General features: G+C 38.6%; 1 protein-coding gene across 2 annotated transcripts in view; it reads left to right on the plus strand.

The window, feature by feature from the left end:
* Positions 1 to 19568, plus strand: part of pvrl2l (PVR cell adhesion molecule related 2 like) — a 487014-nt gene that overhangs the window by 278954 nt on the left and 188492 nt on the right. For both annotated transcript variants that reach the window (XM_057827935.1, XM_057827936.1), the window contains exon 6: positions 5313 to 5461. In XM_057827935.1, the coding sequence (XP_057683918.1) occupies positions 5313 to 5461 (149 nt within the window). The remainder of the gene's footprint in view (positions 1 to 5312; positions 5462 to 19568) is intronic.

Below are 19568 nucleotides of genomic sequence, written 5' to 3' on the forward strand. Positions count from 1 at the left end.
TTCTATGGGGTTGAGATCTGGAGACTGGCTAGGCCACCACAGGACCTTGAAATGCTTCTTACGAAGCCACTCCTTCGTTGCCCTGGCTGTGTGTTTGGGATCATTGTCATGCTAAAAGACCCAGCCACGTCTCATCTTCAATGCCCTTGCTGATGGAAGGAGATTTTTACTCAAAATCTCTCGATACATGACCCCATTCATTCTTTCCTTTACACAGATCAGTCGTCCTGGTCCCTTTGCAGAAAAACAGTCCCAAAGCATGATGTTTCCACCCCCATGCTTCACAGTGGGTATGGTGTTCTTCGGATGCAATTCAGTATTCTTTCTCCTCCAAACACGAGAACCTGTGTTTCTACCAAAAAGTTCTATTTTGGTTTCATCTGACCATAACACATTCTCCCAGTCCTCTTTTGGATCATCCAAATGCTCTCTAGTGAACCGCAGACGGGCCTGGACGTGTACTCGCTTCAGCAGGGGGACACGTATGGCAGTGTAGGATTTGAGTCCCTGGCGGCGCATTGTGTTATTGATAGTAGCCTTTGTTACTGTGGTCCCAGCTCTCTGTAGGTCATTCACTAGGTCCCCCCGTGTGGTTCCGGGATTTTTGCTCACCGTTCTTGTTATCATTTTGACGCCACGGGGTGAGATCTTGCATGGAGCCCCAGATCAAGGGAAATATTCAGTGGTTTTGTATGTCTTCCATTTTCTAATAATTGCTCCCACAGTTGATTTATTTACACCAAGTGTTTTACCTATTGCAGATTCAGTCTTCCCAGCCTGGTGCAGGTCTACAATTTTGTCTCTGGTGTCCTTCGAAAGCTCTTTGGTCTTGGCCATAGTGGAGTTTGGAGTCTGACTGACTGAGGTTTTGGACAAGTGTCTTTTATACTGATAATGAGTTAAAACAGGTGCCATTAATACAGGTAACGAGTGGAGCCTCGTTAGACCTCGTTAGAAGAAGTTAGCCCTCTTTGACAGCCAGAAATCTTGCTTGTTTGTAGGTGACCAAATACTTATTTTCCACTCTAATTTGGAAATAAATTATTCAAAAATCAAACGATGTGATTTTCTGTTTGTTTTTTTTTTGTTTTTTTCACATTCTGTCTCTCATGGTTGAGGTTTACCCATGTTGACAATTACAGGCCTCTCTAATCTTTTCAAATAGGAGAACTTGCACAATTGGTGTTTGACTAAATACTTATTTGCCCCACTGTATATGGATCAATTTTGGTTAATCATGGCATGACATGAATGTATAACGCAACCCCAGCCACTACTACTACTACCACTACTGCTACTACTACCACTACTACTGCGCCTTACAATGTTGTGAGCCCTATATATCAAAACAGTTTTAAAATAGGCCATTCACTGAAGGTGTGCCTTATCCTCCGGTGCGCCTTTTAGTGCGTAAAATATGGAATATAGTGAAGAAATTAGTTTTTTATAGTTTCAAAACTCTTCAGGACTCAAACAAAAAGTAAGCAAAAAAAAAAAAAAACTTTTCAAGTTCTTAAACATACTGTTGAACGGCCATGTTTTGTTCAGGTAAATTTTTGAGAGTGCAAACTACATCACAAGAGTAATGAGGTGCCTTAACCCTTGATTGTTGAACTTATAATTAATTCTTTGCCATTGACGGCGATAGGTTGGCAGTGATCAAATGAGTTAATAAATAAATTAAAAGATGTGATATAATGTTAAAAACAGAAGAAAATTGGAAAATATAATTTTATTTATTTTTTTTTTTTTTTACTAAAGGGATACCTTGATGTACGCTCCTTTCAAAATCCAATATAAAATTTTACTCGTTATATGTCGACATGCTCGAAATACATTTGATTTATGAAAGCGTCACAATTTCATTGATTTCCCGCAAGACGGACGCACGGCGGATTTTCTCGTGAGAAAAATCAACATGAGTCCCAAGAAGACTAGTGTAGGTGGTGAAAAGAAAAAGGTGACGCTTACCATTAAAATTAAGAATGAAATGATAGAAAATATGAGCGTGGTGTGCATGTGAGTGAACTGGCTAGACGATGGCCGGTCTCCTACTGTCCGCCGTAGCCGACGCCAATAACAACATGGGGAAAAAAAAAAACGTCCCACTTAACCGCACCTCTCTCTCTCGTCAGTCACACGGAGCGTTCAGGAACAGCATTCAAAACACAACTGCCATTTTAGAACCTGATCCGTTACATTTTTATTATTGACGTAATTTTTGGACTATAAGCCGCCACCCACCAAATTTGACGCGGAAACGGAATTTGTTCATAGATAAGCCGCGCTAGAAGATAAGCCGTAGCTGTCCTCACTATTTACAACAAAAGATATAAACCGGTAACACTTTATTTGACGGCGGCATCATAAAACTTGCCATAAGACCAAAACCCCATGAAAGATCAAAGCTTCATTGCTTCAAGAAGCTTCATTTGGCCATCACTGCTCCCTTGTGGGAGACAGTCAACATCTGCTGCCACCTGCTAGCAACACTGTTGTCGCCCAACATTTCTCCTAGCATGCATAACAGTGCTACAGATGTAAATTACAATCAAAATTCATGTTCTGTGCTAACTATTTCTTCAGCTAATGTTCTAGTTGTTTCAATAATTGCTAGTTATGGTATTTGGATCTTTTTATTTGACGCTGGTGCCATAAGACTATCATAAGACCATCATAACTATGGTATAACACTGCCATGAGCATTAATGAATGCTTATGACAGATGTCACTTTGCGTCATCTGGCAAATTATCTTACTTTTGAATGGGAGTGAAAGATCCAAGCTGGACATAAATGGAGTTAGTGACATAATTTGCCATAATAAGCATTCATTAATCCTCATGATAGTGTCATTTCATAATTATGACGTTTTAATGGCAGTCTTATGATGCCACTGTCAAATAAAGTGTTTCCGTATTAACCTTAATAAATCAACAAATAAACCACACTAGACTATAAGCCGCAGGATTCAAAATGAGGGAAAAAAGTAGCGGTTTATAGTCCAAAAATTACTGCATATTATTATTATTCCGATTTGTATGTATAGTTTATTTGTTTTGCTATGTGTAATTGCTATTTGTAATTGTAAAGTATTTATTAAGGATTTTCGTAGGTTTTTGGGCTGTGGAACGAATTAATCGAATTATAATATATTTATATGGGGAAATCCCACTCGACATACGACCATTTCGACTTACAAACCAGGACCTGGAACGAATTCAATTTGTATGTCGAGGTACTACTGTAAATGTAAAATATAAAGAAATTCCTTTAATTTATTTGATTTTTTTATACTTACTTTTATTTCTTTTTTTTATCTTTTAATTATTTTAGGATTATTTTAGGATTTTCACATTTTTAGCTGTAATTTTCAGCATAATTTTTCATATTTATTTTCATATTTTTCATATTTATTTTCATATTTATGGCAGAAAACACCCAAATGACTTGAAGTTCCGCTCTGAGACCGCCAATTTGGCCAACTTTCAAAATTGTCTGATATGCACGTTGTTCAGTCAATGGGGAAAAAATCCCACATAAAGAAAAAATTATTTGACATCAAATATTGTGCGTCACAATTGTTAGCACCCCTGTAAAAAGCTCGACCCTTGGTCTCATCTGACCAAAGCACACGGACCCAGTTGAAGCCTGGGACCATGTGTATTTTTGTGTGAGACCAAGATTGAGCTTCTTGGCAACAAACATTCTAAGTGGGTCTGGCGTGCCACGAAAGATGCGCATGCTGAAAAGCACCTCATACCCACTGTGAAGTATGGGGGTGGGTCAGTGATGCTGTGGGGCTGTTTCGCTTCCAAAGGCCCTGGGAACCTTGTTAGGGTGCATGGCGTCATGAATGCTTTGAAATACCAGGACATTTTAAATCAAAATCTGTTGCCCTCTGCCCGAAAGCTGATGATTGGTCGTCACTGGGTCTTTCAGCCAGACAATGACCCTAAACATATGGCCAAATCTACACAGAAATGGTTCACCAGACACAAAATCAAGCTCCTCCCATGGCCATCTCAGTCCCCAGACCTTGTTTTGTTGGCAAAAGGGGGTTGTACAAAGTATTAACACCAGGGGTGCGAATAATTATGGAAGGCAAGGTACCTTGTTTCGATCCAAAAGCTCCATGTCGCATATATCACTGAGTGTCAAGACACAGCTGTGAATGGCCACAGCTGGATTTTTTTTTAGATTTTATGGGTGAAACATGGTAATATAACAAGGGTTGCGATGCAGAAATCACAGACAACAAGGAGTGGTCAAGATTTTCTTTATTTTCTTCCATATATTTACCCTTTTAAACGTTTTTTTCTTTTTTCTTTTTTTTCTTTCTTTGGATCGATTATTTATCATGGAACATATCAGGGAAAATGTGACAGTAACAAAAAAAAAAATTTAGCGATAGTTATGAGGTAGATATCCGTGACTTTTTTACAGACGCCATTTTTTTCATTGTGATGTAATTTTTAAAAAAGTTTAAAAGATGCGAGTGAATAATTTTTTAAAGTCCTTTTGTTTTTTTGAACGAAATAATAGACATCAATTAATGATTCTAACCTAAAAATGACAGCCATTTTGAATAATAAATATAATTACTTACCTCGTTTTCATGGCTGGGTTGAAACAAAAACGTTTTTGCAACGTCTGTAAACGGGGGTTTCCAGGGTAAAACGGTCAAATTAAAAATAGTTTGGTGGCTTAATGCGCCATGAATCTGCTATGGCAGCAAATAGACATATTGTTCGATCAAACACAACAGTTGTTTTGGCTTAAAATAAAGCAGTTTCTTTTAAAGAGGAGTGCAAGAGCAGAAACTGCTTTTTCGGTCTTGTCTGTGTTTTCCGCCATATACTTACAGTATGTATTTCACCAATGGTTTATGGACAGCAATTTTTCAACTGTAAATTCAGGCATCAATTTAAGAGTTAATTCATTTTGTGACCGTGCACGTAACTCAAAACACTCCACACAAATGCATGGAAAGACGATAAAATATATTCAAACCCCCTAAAAAACACTAAGAAAAAAGTTTGTAATGTCTTTTTAAGAAGAAATGGTTGCACCCTTTATTATTGCACCTATGTGCGTCTGTATACTAGTAGTTCTGTCAAAGTCAAGCTTTAACTTTATCTCAATAGTGGCAAGAGTTGGCAATGAGGGCATCTTTAGCATCCTCAACGCACAGATGGCGCGCATCGTGTCTGTACTGTACGTGAGAATTTCTTCTCAATCCCTCTCTACTTTATCTCCCTTCATTCTCCTCCCACGCTCTCTCCATCCTGTCCTCTCCTCATCCGCCTCCAGGGCCTCGGGCCCGCTGCCAGACTCGGTGCTGGTGGACGGCAACAAGCTGACGGTGAGCAAGGTGGACGACGCCGTCAACACCACCTTCATCTGCGAGGTCAAGAACAAGCACGGCGCCGCCAAGGATCAGATCACCACCCTCGTCATCGGTGAGTCGGCCGGCGGTGGGCGTTCCCGCTCGTGTGCGCGTGATGCTCGTCTCCATGTGCCGCAAACACACCTGCTGTGTTGTCGTCAACAGCAGCACACATGTTTGGGATTGGTTAGAGGTCAAGATTACACACATAGATGAAGATCACATGCAAATTAATTAGCAATATGTTGATGCAGTACTCAAGTTTTGGATAATATTACGTGTTTAGTTATTTTGACTTCTTCGACCTTTTGTATTTCTAATGCTGGTTTTAGTACAGTATCGTAGTTGAATTTTCTTCTAATACACAGTGGTGCCTTGACTTATGAGTTTAATTCATTCTATGATCATGCTCGTTACGTAAAATACTTGTATCGCAAATCATCGTTCGCAAATCCCATAAAGCGCCTAAAAATTCTATTTTTCAGAAAAATAACACTGTACAGTAACATACAGTAATACCACCATTGAATAACATGTAAATAATTAAACTGTGAATCATGAAAATTGCATTGGAATTGTGCGCTGTAAAATACAGACTTACTTCACGTAGATTTATAAAACTCATTATAAGAAACTACTTTAATTAGTTGTTTTGGCAGAAGATCAAGAATATATGCCTGTTGGTACTGGTATATTACTGATTAAAGTTTTATGAGTACCATTATATCAATTAATGGTGGGAACCTCTGCAATTTTCATTCACCCCATCCAATCCAAAATGAATTGGTCTTCTAGCGTCATCAATGTCAGCCTAGGTTCACCCCAGGTCTTAATGCACAAATCCGATTTTTTTCGTATTTTTCCGACTTGAGTGAAGCATTAACTTGATGGTCTGAACGGGACAAATCACATAAAAGTGGACCATTTAAAATCCGATCTAGGTCACTTTCGTATGTGGTTAAAATCCAATCTGGTCTGGGCCACATTTTTCTAAAATGTGGCGGCGGTAACTGTCAAGTCTCCCAAATCGGAATTCATGCAGCAATTAAGTCAGCAAAAAGCGAGAGAGGCATGGCAGCAGTGGAGCTGTACGTTAGCGTTAGCAAGTAGTTTGAACTTGGCTTTTAGGGAAGAGGCCGGCTTGACAACAGTCATAAAAATAATAAAATGATTGGAGCCGCAAGGATAAGCCTGAGAATGCTTGATTTTCTTTCTGTGCGTCAAAAGAGCAGTATTTTAATATTGCTTAAATGGCCGAGAGTCGGGGCACACTGACGGGATGTGTGTGCGTCATGCACGCACAGTGCGTGCATGCGTTCTATCAACACATACAAACTTTGAAAATAAGACTAAACACGGATTATTTATGTCTGTTATTTGTGTTCTCTTCTTGGAAATCAAAATATGATCACCCTAGAACAGACATGTCCAAAGTCCGGCCCGGGGCCCAAATGCGGCCCGTGGTCAAATTTCATCCGGGCCCCGGCCTCTGTCATAAAATCAATAACATCTGGCCCGCACACAGACTTAATAAATTGGTCAGCAGTACTGCAACCAGCATATGAAGTAGCTTACACACGAAATGCTGCTCCTCATTTACCCACTAAAAGGTAGCAGCACTTTAAGCCTTTATTGCCAAATGTATCACATTTGATACACCTAAAATTTCATGATTTTCAGACTAATTTAGAATTTTGACATTTCTTTTTGACAAAAAAAAAAAAAAAAAATGATGCATGCAAGTCAACATCTGCAGGTTCCATGAGAAAAAAACATGATTTTGCATGGGTTATAGACATTAGAGCGCTTATTACATATTTTCATTTTGACTTTTCTTTAACAAATTTGAAAAAAAGGTTTCATTAGGACCTCATTTTTCAAATTTTGGGATTCTCTGATAATTGCTTCATGTTGCAGGTATTTAAGGGCTAAGCAACATTACTCCGCGTGACCCTCTACTTCCAATTTTCTAAAATGGCGACAATCAACAAAAAAAAGTTGACTGTGACGGCGGACGCTTCAAGGATAGATGGAAATTGGACTATTTCTTCACTAAAATACGCAACAACTGTGTCTTGCCTCATTTGCAAAGAGACAGTCGCTGTTTTTAGATTTCAATGTGAGGCGATATTACCAAACAAGACACGCTGACATGTACGACAAGATTACAGGGAAGATACGCAGCGAGAAATTGAAGCAACTTGAAGCTAGTTTAATTTTACAGCAGTAATATTTCGCAAGAGCCCGAGAGTCGAAAGAGAACGCCGCAAAGGCTAGTTGCGAGATTGTTGAAATTATTCATTAAAAAAATAATAAAGCAAATGTGACACACTGAATGGCTTGCTAAATTTTGCTTGAATATATTTCACTACGTAAAGGACGTCAGCCAAGATCAGCCCCCCACATTTTTACCACGCCAAATCTGGCCCCCTTTGCAAAAAGTTTGGACACCCCTGCCCTAGAATAACGTACAGCCAGCACACGTAGTCATTTGTATTGATGCTTCAGCGCATGCGGGTTAGTTTTGTTCAGCGCGTGTTGGACAGCGAGTTACTGCGCATGCATAATACATGCACGGGCTCAATGGAAATCAGCAGTCTGAACGGGTACGCCAGAAAGACAGATAAAAAGAAAAATCGGAATTGTGCATCAAGTCCTACGGTCTGAACCTAACATGGTTAACATAGAAACTATTGTAGTTGAAAATTTTGGTCTAGAGAAAAATTTTGCTAGCAAAAAAAGATTAATACCAGGAGTATATCGACGGCCTATTTTGATAAAAAATATGGTGGGACCTCAACATACGAATGCATCGACGTATGATTCTTATGACATACAACATTGTTTGACAGTTGACAGTTTGACTTGTCATCTGTCTCAACCTATGACAGGGGTCGCGTTAACCGAATACTTTCCGTCGCTGACCGATTTTTTTAAAACAGTGACGGAAAAAACTGAAGTCCATCTGTCATTTTGACAGGTTGCAATACACACCCCAGACCACAGGGTGGCGAGTGAGCATATTAATTAGCTATTGTGTCTCTTGATGCATGACGTCGTTGGCCTTACTCTGAAAAATGTCAAGGCAACTGAGTGTCCGAAGTTTCTTCAAAAAGCCTCAAAACGACGATGGTGTTGATAAAAGAGGTGAAAAAAGAGGGACTGCACAAGCGGGCACGCAATTCAAGTCCATGCGCACCAGGAGGAAAGTGTGAGACTGCGTTCAGGCCACAGCAGGTGAACTGTTAATTTCATTGTTCCATATGTAACCTCATCTGCTTGATGTGTGATGATGGCACGGTGTTGATTTTCCGTTAAGCTTGTTCGGACAGAATATTAATTTAAAATGAATGAAAACTAAATACTATTGAATATGATGAAGCGGTATGCAACGTTAAGAGTCTTGTTAGTTCGAATTGCTGTGTCCAGCCGCTGTAGCTCTGCTGCTCTCTGTGAACTCTCTATTCAAGCCGGAACGCGCGTGGCTCTTAAGTGTCTCTGTCACGTGACTGTGTCGTAGCCGGTAACGCGCTCGGCCAAATGGACACACAAGTACGGAAGGTGAATTATGCCAAAAAAAGGGTCACCACAATGTCATTATCATCATTTTAAAAATTTAAGTCACGTGTAAAAATAGATTATGACCGGATTTTTATGAACCTGTCAGTCAAAATGACAGACAACGAAAAAGTCTAGCGCAACCTCTGACCTATGATGACATGCTTGAAATACGACGATTTACAACAACGTCACAATTTCAATGTTTTCCCAAGACAAGAATATCGGAATATTGGATTTCCTTGTGAAGGAAATTAACATGGGTCCCAAGAAGGTTAGTGCAGGTGCCAGTAGTGTTGAAAAAAGGAAGAAAAATATGAGTGTGGTGTGCGTGTGAGTGAACTGGCTAGACAACATGGCACGTATTACTAATACGCTACCACAAAGACAGCGTTCTAATCACCTACAGTTTGTGTTGGAGTTTTTGTATTGGAAATAAAAGCGCCTGTGTATTGTAATTCAAATCCCCGCAGCTAGACGGCGCAATGACACATGAACATATTCGAAAACTAAAAGGGCCATTAAACCCCGATTAAACGCTTCCAACACTAAAATAAATTGCACATGAATATACAACAGCGCTCAACAGCAACAACAAACAATAATAGGGCTACAATGCAAGTATGTCTTACCTATTTGAAGACACCAAAGGACAATCATCTTTATTTTTTTGCTTGAAATGAATTTTAGAACATGTCGCTGCTTTTGTAAGTTAATTCGCTAGTGTTTCAATATGTTTTATTCATTTATTTTTAACAAGGACAACCAAAAATAAAGAATCTACCATCACGCTTTTTTCCTCCCCAACATTGGGAGGGCTGCAGCACCCTCATCACCCCACTTGCCGCGCCTCTGTCCACATGCACCCAAAGTCTCCGCAGACATCCGTTTGCCAGTCTCTATAGCTTAAGGTGACAATAAAAACGTTTTTTTTTTTATATCCGATTAATTTGTTTTGCTATGTGTAACTGCTCCTATTAATTGTACCTGCAATATTTATAAGGATTTAGCATTGGTTTTTGCGCTGTGGAACGAATTAATCAAAATATAATGTATTCTTTTGGGAAATCCCTCCCGACATACAACCATTTCGACACACAAAAGATGTCCTGGAATGAATTAAATTCGTATGTCGAGGCACCGCTGTATCGTGTTATATCACCACATCGATATATTGTCACAACCCTAATATCAATGCTAGTTTTGTTAGCTTTTCTTTTGATTTCCTCATTTTATGTTAGCCTTAAGCTCACTTACTTTCGTAAGGAAAAGTGAGGTTTAGTCCATCTGTAATTCTTTGTTTTTAGAGTTTTACAGTAAGCGGCTTCTTATTTTTATGATTGTCCTGATATTAGCCTACATAACAGCTGCTTGTTTTGAAGTTAGCCGCTATCATATGAGTACTCATATCCTAATATCATGAATCAAAGGGGGAAAATGGCCAAAGAATTTGTAAGTCTACTTACTCCTATCTCAAGGCATCACTGTATATTGTTTAATTCATAAACCCTATGGTGATTTCATGTTAAAATTCCCACCCGTACACATGCACACAGTCCTTTTTGCCTTTTAGTTCTTCAACTATTCCACTTTTCCTAACATGCATTCCTGAACATACAGTTTATCACAAAAGTGAGTACACCCCTCGCATTTCTGCAGATATTTAAGTATATCTTTTCATGGGACAACACTGACAAAATGACACTTTGACACAATGAAAAGTAGTCTGTGTGCAGCTTATAAAATTGAGTTAATTTATTTTCCCCTCAAAATATAGCCATTAATATCCAAACCCCTGGAAACAAAAGTGGGTACACCCCTTAGAAAATATGTACATCCCTAAATGTCCAATGTCCTGCTTCTCATTTTCCCTCCAAAATGTCACGTGACTCGTTACAGGAGTGCTGTCAGCATTGCTGCAGAGATTGAAGAGGTGGGGGGTCAGCCTGTTAGTGCTCATACCATACGCCGCAATTTGGCAATTTGGGGGCCCTAAGCAAAATAATGCCAAGGAGCCCATATTTTTGGCCCACCATTTCGTCACAGTGTACTGTGAAACCCATACATGCAATCCAGCCCATACGTCCATATTGTGTATATTAATCAAGATTTTGTTGCACTGCATACTTCAAACTTCTCACCCCAAATGATTGTCAGTACTTACAGTAGATGGCTCCAAACCTTTTTCTAAAAGAGGAAAAGAAAGAAGTTAAGGAAGAACTTTTACTTTTTAAGATTGTAATCAAGTATCAAAACTCACAAAAGTCAAATAATGCAAACTGTAGTAAACAAAATAGAACATAAATTATTGCCGTTTATCTATGCAAACTTTGCATAGATAAACGGCAATGCGCGCCACATTATTCACGATGCTCTATTAACAACATATAAAATGAGGCTGCAAGCTTGGGGCCCTAAGCAGTTGCATAGTCTGCGTATAGCCTGGGCCGGCCTTGCGCCGCACTCTACATCATATTGGTGTGCATGGCTGTCACCCCAGGAGGAAGCCTCTTCTGAAGATGGTACACAAGAAAGCCCGCAAACAGTTTGCTGAAGACATGTCAACAAAGCACATGGATTATTGGAACCATGTCCTATGGTCTGATGAGACGGGTGGGCTTTGTTGTGTACCGTCTTCAGAAGAGGCTTCCTCCTGGGGTGACAGCCATGCACACTGATTTGATGTAGAGTGTGGCGTATGGTCTGAGCACTAACAGGCTGACCCCCCACCTCTTCAATCTCTGCAGCAATGCCGACAGCACTCTTGTAACGAATCACATGACATTTTAGAGGGATAATGACACGCAGTACTCAATTTGGACATTTAGGGATGTACGTATTTACTAAGGGGTGTACTCCCTTTTGTTGCCAGGTGTTTAGATATTAATGACTATACTTTGAGTTATTTTGAGGGGAAAATAAATTAACTCTATTATATAAACTGCACACAGACTACTTTTCATTGTGTCTAAGTGACATTTTGTCAGTATTGTCCCATGAAAAGATATACTTAAATATCTGCAGAAATGTGAGATGTGTACTCACTTTTGTGATACACTGTACACCAAAGAACAAGATATTGGTTTAAAACCATGTACTTAATGCAGATACACTGACACACTTCCACCACACTCAGACACACACGCTGGGATTAAGGCTGAGCTGAGAACTGCGGGGGTGCTGGCCTCGGTCGATCTTTAGCATGGATTTCTGTGGTGTTCTTCCGGGCTCGAGTGGAGCCCCTCAGCAGGGCTGCGCAGAGCGACAAGGGCCTCCCAAACGGGATCAGAAGTTGACTCTGTTCCATCAGAGTCCTTCGAGAAGCCGCTGGACTTAAAAATGAAAAGCGAAGCTCGGTCACAAGTTTGTGGCCCTGCTGCGTCGGCGTGGCGAGCCCTTCTGGATTCTTCTGCTTTGAAGTTGGTGTGAGCCAGTTTGCCAGCGTTTGTTTTTCTTCCTTTCGTCTCTTTCTTTCTCGGCGTTCCCTTTTTGCACTCACTTCAGAGAGCCCAAACGCGTCTTCATCATCGGCCCGCGCCACCCTTCATCTTTCTCCACGCGCTTTGTGAGGCCGCTTGCTTTTTACCCCTCCGAGCCCTGGGCTCTTTCTTTTTTCTTTTTCATTCCCCTCTGATACTTAAATCGTACACTTGTTTATCACAGCGATGCATTCCATACCCACCCACAGTAGGTGAAAACCTAGCACTGAAACATTGTTTTACCCCCACAACATGCTTTAACCACTGTTAAGTCTTTCAGTGGGAAAGCGGTGTTAACTCATCACTCAGACTTCAAACTTTAAAAGTGCTATGAAATTTAGACCACTTAAAAAATGATTGACATTTTTTTTTTTTTTTCAAATCTAGAAAACAGTTGGTAACACTTTATAATAACTAGCCGTTTTACTAATTAATAGATCATTAGTAAACTGTTTATAAATGATTTATTGTTGATTTGTGAAGTATTTGTTAACAGTTTGTTAAGCATTTACAGGGTGTTCCAATATGGTTGACACCATTCTAAATGCCCATGCTAGTTGATGGATCTTTATAAAACTATATACACTTTATGTTGAAGGTCATAAGTTTTATTGGTTAATTATACAAAGAAAAGTAAAAATGTTTGTTGGTTCTATGGCAGATATTCATAAATGTGCAACATGAGCGCTGCCTGCAAAATGCCTTATCAAAAAGCCTTTTCTTTAGAAGTGAACGGCATTTCTTAACCTGAAAAGATAGAAATGCCAAATGTTACACACAAAAACTTGAAACGTTTCTACACAAACTGTGTTTCAGGTTAAGAACACCTTGTAAATGCTTAACAAACTGTTAACAAATACTTCACAAATCAACAATAAATCATTTATCAACAGTTTACTAATGATCTATTAACTAGTATAACGGATAGTTATTATAAAGTGTTACCAAACAATTTGACACTCAACATCCGGATTATTTCCGGTCAGACTGCAACAACTAATCGATTAAAATCGATTCATAATTAGTAGCCAACTAATTTGATAATCGATTTTTGCCGGCATCTATGAGCAGTCCCGTTTGGGTCCTTGTCTGTGTGTAATGTGAAGCTGCTCACAGGGTCCAGTGATTAGAGCAAGAGAGAGAGTCTATTAGAGCAAGAGAGAGAGAGTTCACTGCTACACTCAGGTTGTGTTGCTGAATCAATGCATTAATATTACGGAGTTTCGAGAGTTAGATTGTTTTTTGTGTTGTTAGATCCAATGTGCCTCCGTCAGAGGTGAGTAAATAAAGCCACTGTTTTGTTTGTATTCTTTGTTGATAAGACGTTACTACTTAGCACGGAGCACTAAGCTAGTTAGCGATTAATGCTAATCAGTGTCTTAAGTGTCCGTTTGTATTGTGGTTTGGAGAAGCATATTAGCACTTGAGTTATTGTCAATAATACAGTTGTCTCATTTCTTTTTATAAAGAAGCCACACACGTAAACCTTTTCATACAAAAGTTTAGAGTCTCCTTTCAACACAAACTCACATTCAAACCGTAAATTGTCATACAAGAAAGAAAGTGTGCTTTGAAATAGCGAACCGCACGCAACAAATCACATTTGTTCATTAATATTCATAACGTTAGCAATTGTTGCTAAGAGGGGTCAGACTCGCGTTTGTCCCTTATGCTAGATGCATTTAAATAGTGTACGAACAAGATGTTTACTGAGCTAAACCTTCCAATTCTGTCTGAAAATGATGTCCCTGGTGCCAAATTCACTGGTAAAGATGTGAAAGATCATACAAATGTTCAGTTAAAGAGATGGCGTGAGTATCGAGGGCTGAAAAAATCTGATCCTGATCCAGAGGTAGCTTTTTTATCGACACCTTTTTCTTGTGTGCATTGCCTTACGCCACTGACAATGACATTCTCCTGTTTCAACAAGCTATGCTTTACCACCATATGCTCTGTCTTTCTTATATATTATATACTCTGGTTGTTTTACATCTCTGACCCTTCTTGGGTGTAATTTATATTGCTATTTTTGATCGCAATCGCAAATGCCACTCAGTGACAGCCAACAAACACTTTAAATTATTTCATTGATAACAAATCTTAATTCTATTAATTTATTCACAATTCCCCCTTACTAAGGTTGTTTCATTACAACAGAAAAGGTAAAGCTGTTAAATCTAGAGCCTACCTGTAGGCATGAACAGGCTTACTACAAAAGACCAAGGCCAAACATCGCTAATTCATTTAAATATCCCTATTTTAGAAAAATAGGCCTACACGACTGTTGTGATATATAAATAAAAATTTCAATTTTTTACCCCCGGTCATTCATTTTCAGACAGAAGCAGCACGGCCAAACGCCACGCTAAAAAATAAGTAAAAATATAAAAATGGCTTACCTCTTCGGGGCAGGCTGTGGCAGGCAATGGATCAGCCCCAACAAAATGTTTACTGCACTGAAGGTGAATGGCTTCACCTTGCTGGCGTTAAAGTGGTCTTTTGGACGTCCGTACAAGTTGATCCATTGTTCACATTTTTCCCTCTGAGTTGTTGGCTTCGGCAAAAAACATCCTTCATATGTCGCAATGTCTAGAGTCGTTTCTACAAGTTCCATAGCAGCACTGTTTACTTGGCATTCTCTTTTTGAAAGATTACCGGCAGAAAACAAGCAGTACTAGCATGGGTTGTATGCGAGCGCGGTTCTATGTTGATCCCCTTCCAGTTTACGATGGTGACGTCACGCAGCTTTGCGGTCTAAAAATAGCATTTTTGCGGGATGCTATTGGATTGTTTTAATGAACAACTGTTTGATAAAGAAAAGTGATTCATTACAGCCAGTTACGACAGTGTTATGCGACTTAAAAAAAAGAAAACGACTGGAACAAAATGGCGGACGAGATTCCAGCGTTGTGAAGTTGAAATCACAGAGGTCCGGTACGTCGTAACCCGGGGACGCCCTTTTTATTCACTTGCCCTATTTAAGGGGTTCAGAAGGGTACATAAAAGTAGGAAGTCCATGCTAAAGTTTAAGAGTGCGTTCTTAGAAGAAAATATTCTGTTGCATCTCCTTTTGAAAATAAAATTACAGTTGGACTTGAAAAATGCTCTAAAATGGCTGGAAATTGATTTCTGTGCTTTGGGAAACAGCTGATCATGAATGATTCATTTATTTATTGATGACATGAGGAAGAAGAAAGGACGATACCCTGGCACAGTTCTCCAGAAAAGAGGAGACACATTCTTGATTCAATCTGTTTTCAGTTTATTTTTTAAATTAAAAGTCTATCAACAGTACTCACAAAAAGTAAGGAGTTGCTTTTTGGGTAATTTTCATGAACAAATAATCGTTCCATGACAATTTAAGTTATTGACAAAAATGTAAACACTGTTTGGAATAAGGCATTGTGTCCCATATACACTTAGATGAGCTTCAAGTAACTCCCCACCTCCTTTAATGTGATCTAACTCTCACTATTGTAAAGACCTGAAAAACTAAGTTGCTTGCAAACATGCTGCATTTCTAATGCCTGGCCTCAAGAAGGTGATCGTAAATACTTTCAGTCCAAACCACAAAATGAAAGCAGACACAACCAAAACAAAAGAAGGCAACAGCATGGCAGGATCAGAAACTACATAACCTGTCATCAAAAACAAAAACAAAAAACATCAAATATTAATTTTCACAATTACAATTTTAAGCTATTTAATGTTTTATTACCTCTTGCACAACTCACAGTGGGCTGACAAGTCACTCCAGCTGTGTGATGCATGAACAATTCCAAGGACATCTACTTTTATGCCTTTCTGTGATGCTTTCAGGCTTTGTATCTCTGTTTCCACCTGCCGACGACACTCTATGCTCTAGTCCACTTCCTGTTTGATGGTGATGTGCCGTAGGAAACCACTTTTTAAATACTAGTTCCTAGGCCTGTTGCGATAACAAATTTTAGTAGGCGATATATTGTGTCATAATTATTGCCGATTTGCGATATTATTGCCTGTTTTTTTTTTTTTCAACCTATTCAACCACGAATATAGTGACAATACATCCTTATAAATCACCAATTCAAATGCAATTAAAAGTTATTCTGAAATAAAACCCAAACTGTATTAAAATGTGTAAAAATTTAAAAAACACACAATGGAGTCATTTTAAAGCTAGTTAGGTGCAGAATATGAAATAAGTGAGAAACCCAATTTCATTTTTGTTGTCTCCCAATTAGAGCCCATTAAAAGTGTAAAATTTATCCAAAATGATCATCTTGTCCTGCAAAGTGTGTATGCAACAAATTTATGCCAAATTATTGTCATTTATTATATCATATTATCAATGCCAATCAGATTTTTCATAATGGGTGTCATTTTAAATTTATTCTTAGTGTAGAATCTGAAGTATATGCAATTGCCTCCAGAAATCTAAACATGACATGCTTTTATTTTGAAATATCCTCCAGAAGTGCGTTTGCTAAACCACTAACCGTAAGCTTTACACTTAGTAAAAAGAACCAAAAACAAAGTGCACTTCGCTTTCGTCATGCATGTGGTATCAGTAATAGATTTTCTTTTTTTTCGCAACGCTTGCAAATTCTTTAATCCAGCAAGTTTTCATATTTGAAGTGTCTCCTTTCAACCGCAATTTTGCGTTGAGGAAAAGACTGCTAATTTTTTATAGCAGACAAAAGTTGTTAGTGTATTGTCTTTTTTCCATTAGCCTCAATGTAGCAATGTTTACAATGTTTAATATTGAAGTGTTTCCTTATTTTGTATGTCTGAACTTTAATGGCGTACCGCAACACGTCACTTACATATATTCATGGGGTTAGCTACTGTTGCTTAGTGGGAGACAAACGGGAGCTTATCCCCAATAGTAAATGAATGGAAATAGTGTACGAAGGAGATGTTTACAGAGCTAAACCTACCAATTCTCTCCGAAAACTATGTCCCTGGTGCCAAATTCACTGGCAAAGATGTGAAAGAACATAAAAATGTTCAGTTAAAGAGATGGCTTAAGTGTCGAGGGCTGGAAAAAGAGGAAATAAACGAGCCGACCTAAGCATAGCCTTAGTTTTTTTTATCGACACCTTTTTCTTACGTGACTGACAATGACATTCTCCTGTTTCAATAAGCTATCCTTTACCACCAGCTCTGTCTTTCGTATATATTATATCCAGGGGTGAAAGTGGGCCAGAACGGTCAGGAACGCAGTTCCAGTATAAGTTTCAGGGCAGGAACGCAGTTCCGGTATAAGATTCAGGGCCGGAATGCTGTACCGGTACACGGTGCTATGATTCCAAAAATATGACGGCAACTGTCAAAACGTTATGTAAAAAAAAAAAAATGCTGAGCTGCCACACATGCATTTCATCTCCAAGAAGAAATCAATCTACCAACATCAGATTTACATACACAAATGTTAACAGCAAGCATAATAAAGTGCTAGTGTAGCGTAATCCGTTTCCACCAATATTTATTATTTATTTTATTTCACGTACGCCATGGAGGTTTCCCCAGTTGCTGCAGTTATCAGAGTCTGACGATGATGAGTCAATGTGTGAATACACACAGCAAAGCAAAACGCCTGGACTCATTTATCCGTTCAGTTGGCTGACATACTGACACGTGATCAGCAGAGATAGTTAGCTCTGATTGGTTCAAATGTGCATGTTTTCTGGAACAGCAAAAATAAATAAATAAATAAAAGTTGTTGAATTGACGTGACAAAAAAAGGGCAATGCAACATAAAATGGATCAAATCTTTAAAGGCAAGGAAAGAGCTGAGGTGGGTTATTTATCATATTTAGTTTTATTTGCTCTGATGCGGAGGTTCAGAACATCTTGTCAATGTGCACTTTGGACTTGTATTTGTTCATTTATATAAGGCTACATACTAATTTCCTTATGATTTAGAAAAATCAATGTTTGCGCCCTCTTCAAAATATAGTCCATTTAACTCTGCATAATATTGGTCATTTGTTCTTATTTTTCTGAATGTATGTTACTTGTAGCTTAATTATTTAACAAAAAAAGTCAATGTTTACATTAACTTCAATTCTAATATACATCCTATGTTTTTAAGAAGTTAAAATTTAGATTTGGCATTTAGTATGTGAGGAAATGAGGGAAAATAAAAATTAGGAGATGGAGGTTGTGATTGTTGCTGTTGTTTGTTTTACAAATAATTGAAAAAAATACAATTTTGGATGAAAATCAGTTTTAGTTTTTAGTTTTTATATGTGTAATAGCTGTGTTATAACTGCTAAAACAGTTTTCTTTGCAGTTGTTTAAGAGGTCTGACCCCCCCCCCCCCCAAAAAAAAAAAAAAATGAAAGAAAAAAAAAAATAATAATAATAATAAAATTTCTGGCTCCGTGGCGACCTTCACGTCGGGGAGTTCCGGCAAAAAATTCTAGCCACTTTCACCCCTGATTATATCCTCTGGTTGTCCTAGGTGTCTGACCGTTCTTGGGGGTAATTTATATCGTTCATTTTGTGGAGCAATCGCAAAAACGAACACTTTTAATTTTTTAATTGATAACAAATCTTAATTCTATAATTTATTTACATTTCCCCCTTACTAAGGTTGTTTTTTTTTACAACAGAAAAGGTAACTGGCAGTCAGATACCATTTTAAAATCTTTTCAGGTTATTCATTGTCAGACAGATGCAGCACAGCACAACGTCACTCTAAAAAATAAGTTAAAAATATCAAAATGGCTTATCTCTTTGTCCTCTGAAAGACCATGCCAACCCAACAAAATGTTTACTGCATATGAATTGTGAACGGATTCACCGAGCTGCTGTTAAAAGTCCGCGCAAGTTGATTCATTCTTCACATTTTTTCCTCCGAGTTTTTGGTTTTGGGAAACGTATGAAGAAAACATCCTTCATATGTCGTAATGTCTAGAGTCGTTTCTACAAGTTCCAAAAAAGCACTGTGTGATCGGTATGTTCGTTTTTGAAAGATTACCAGAGAAAAGTAGCAGAATTAACATGGTTTCCATGCGAGGGCGGGTCTATAGTGTCCCACTTCTGCTTTACTTCCGCTTTACGATGCGACATCACGGTCACGGTTCTACGGCGTGTCTGTGGCCAGTAAACATCTGTTAAAGCTATTGGAGTCTCATATGCAATTAACATGCACGT

This window comes from Corythoichthys intestinalis, chromosome 22 (genome assembly GCF_030265065.1).
Source record: "Corythoichthys intestinalis isolate RoL2023-P3 chromosome 22, ASM3026506v1, whole genome shotgun sequence".
In the NCBI taxonomy this organism is placed as follows: domain Eukaryota; kingdom Metazoa; phylum Chordata; class Actinopteri; order Syngnathiformes; family Syngnathidae; genus Corythoichthys; species Corythoichthys intestinalis.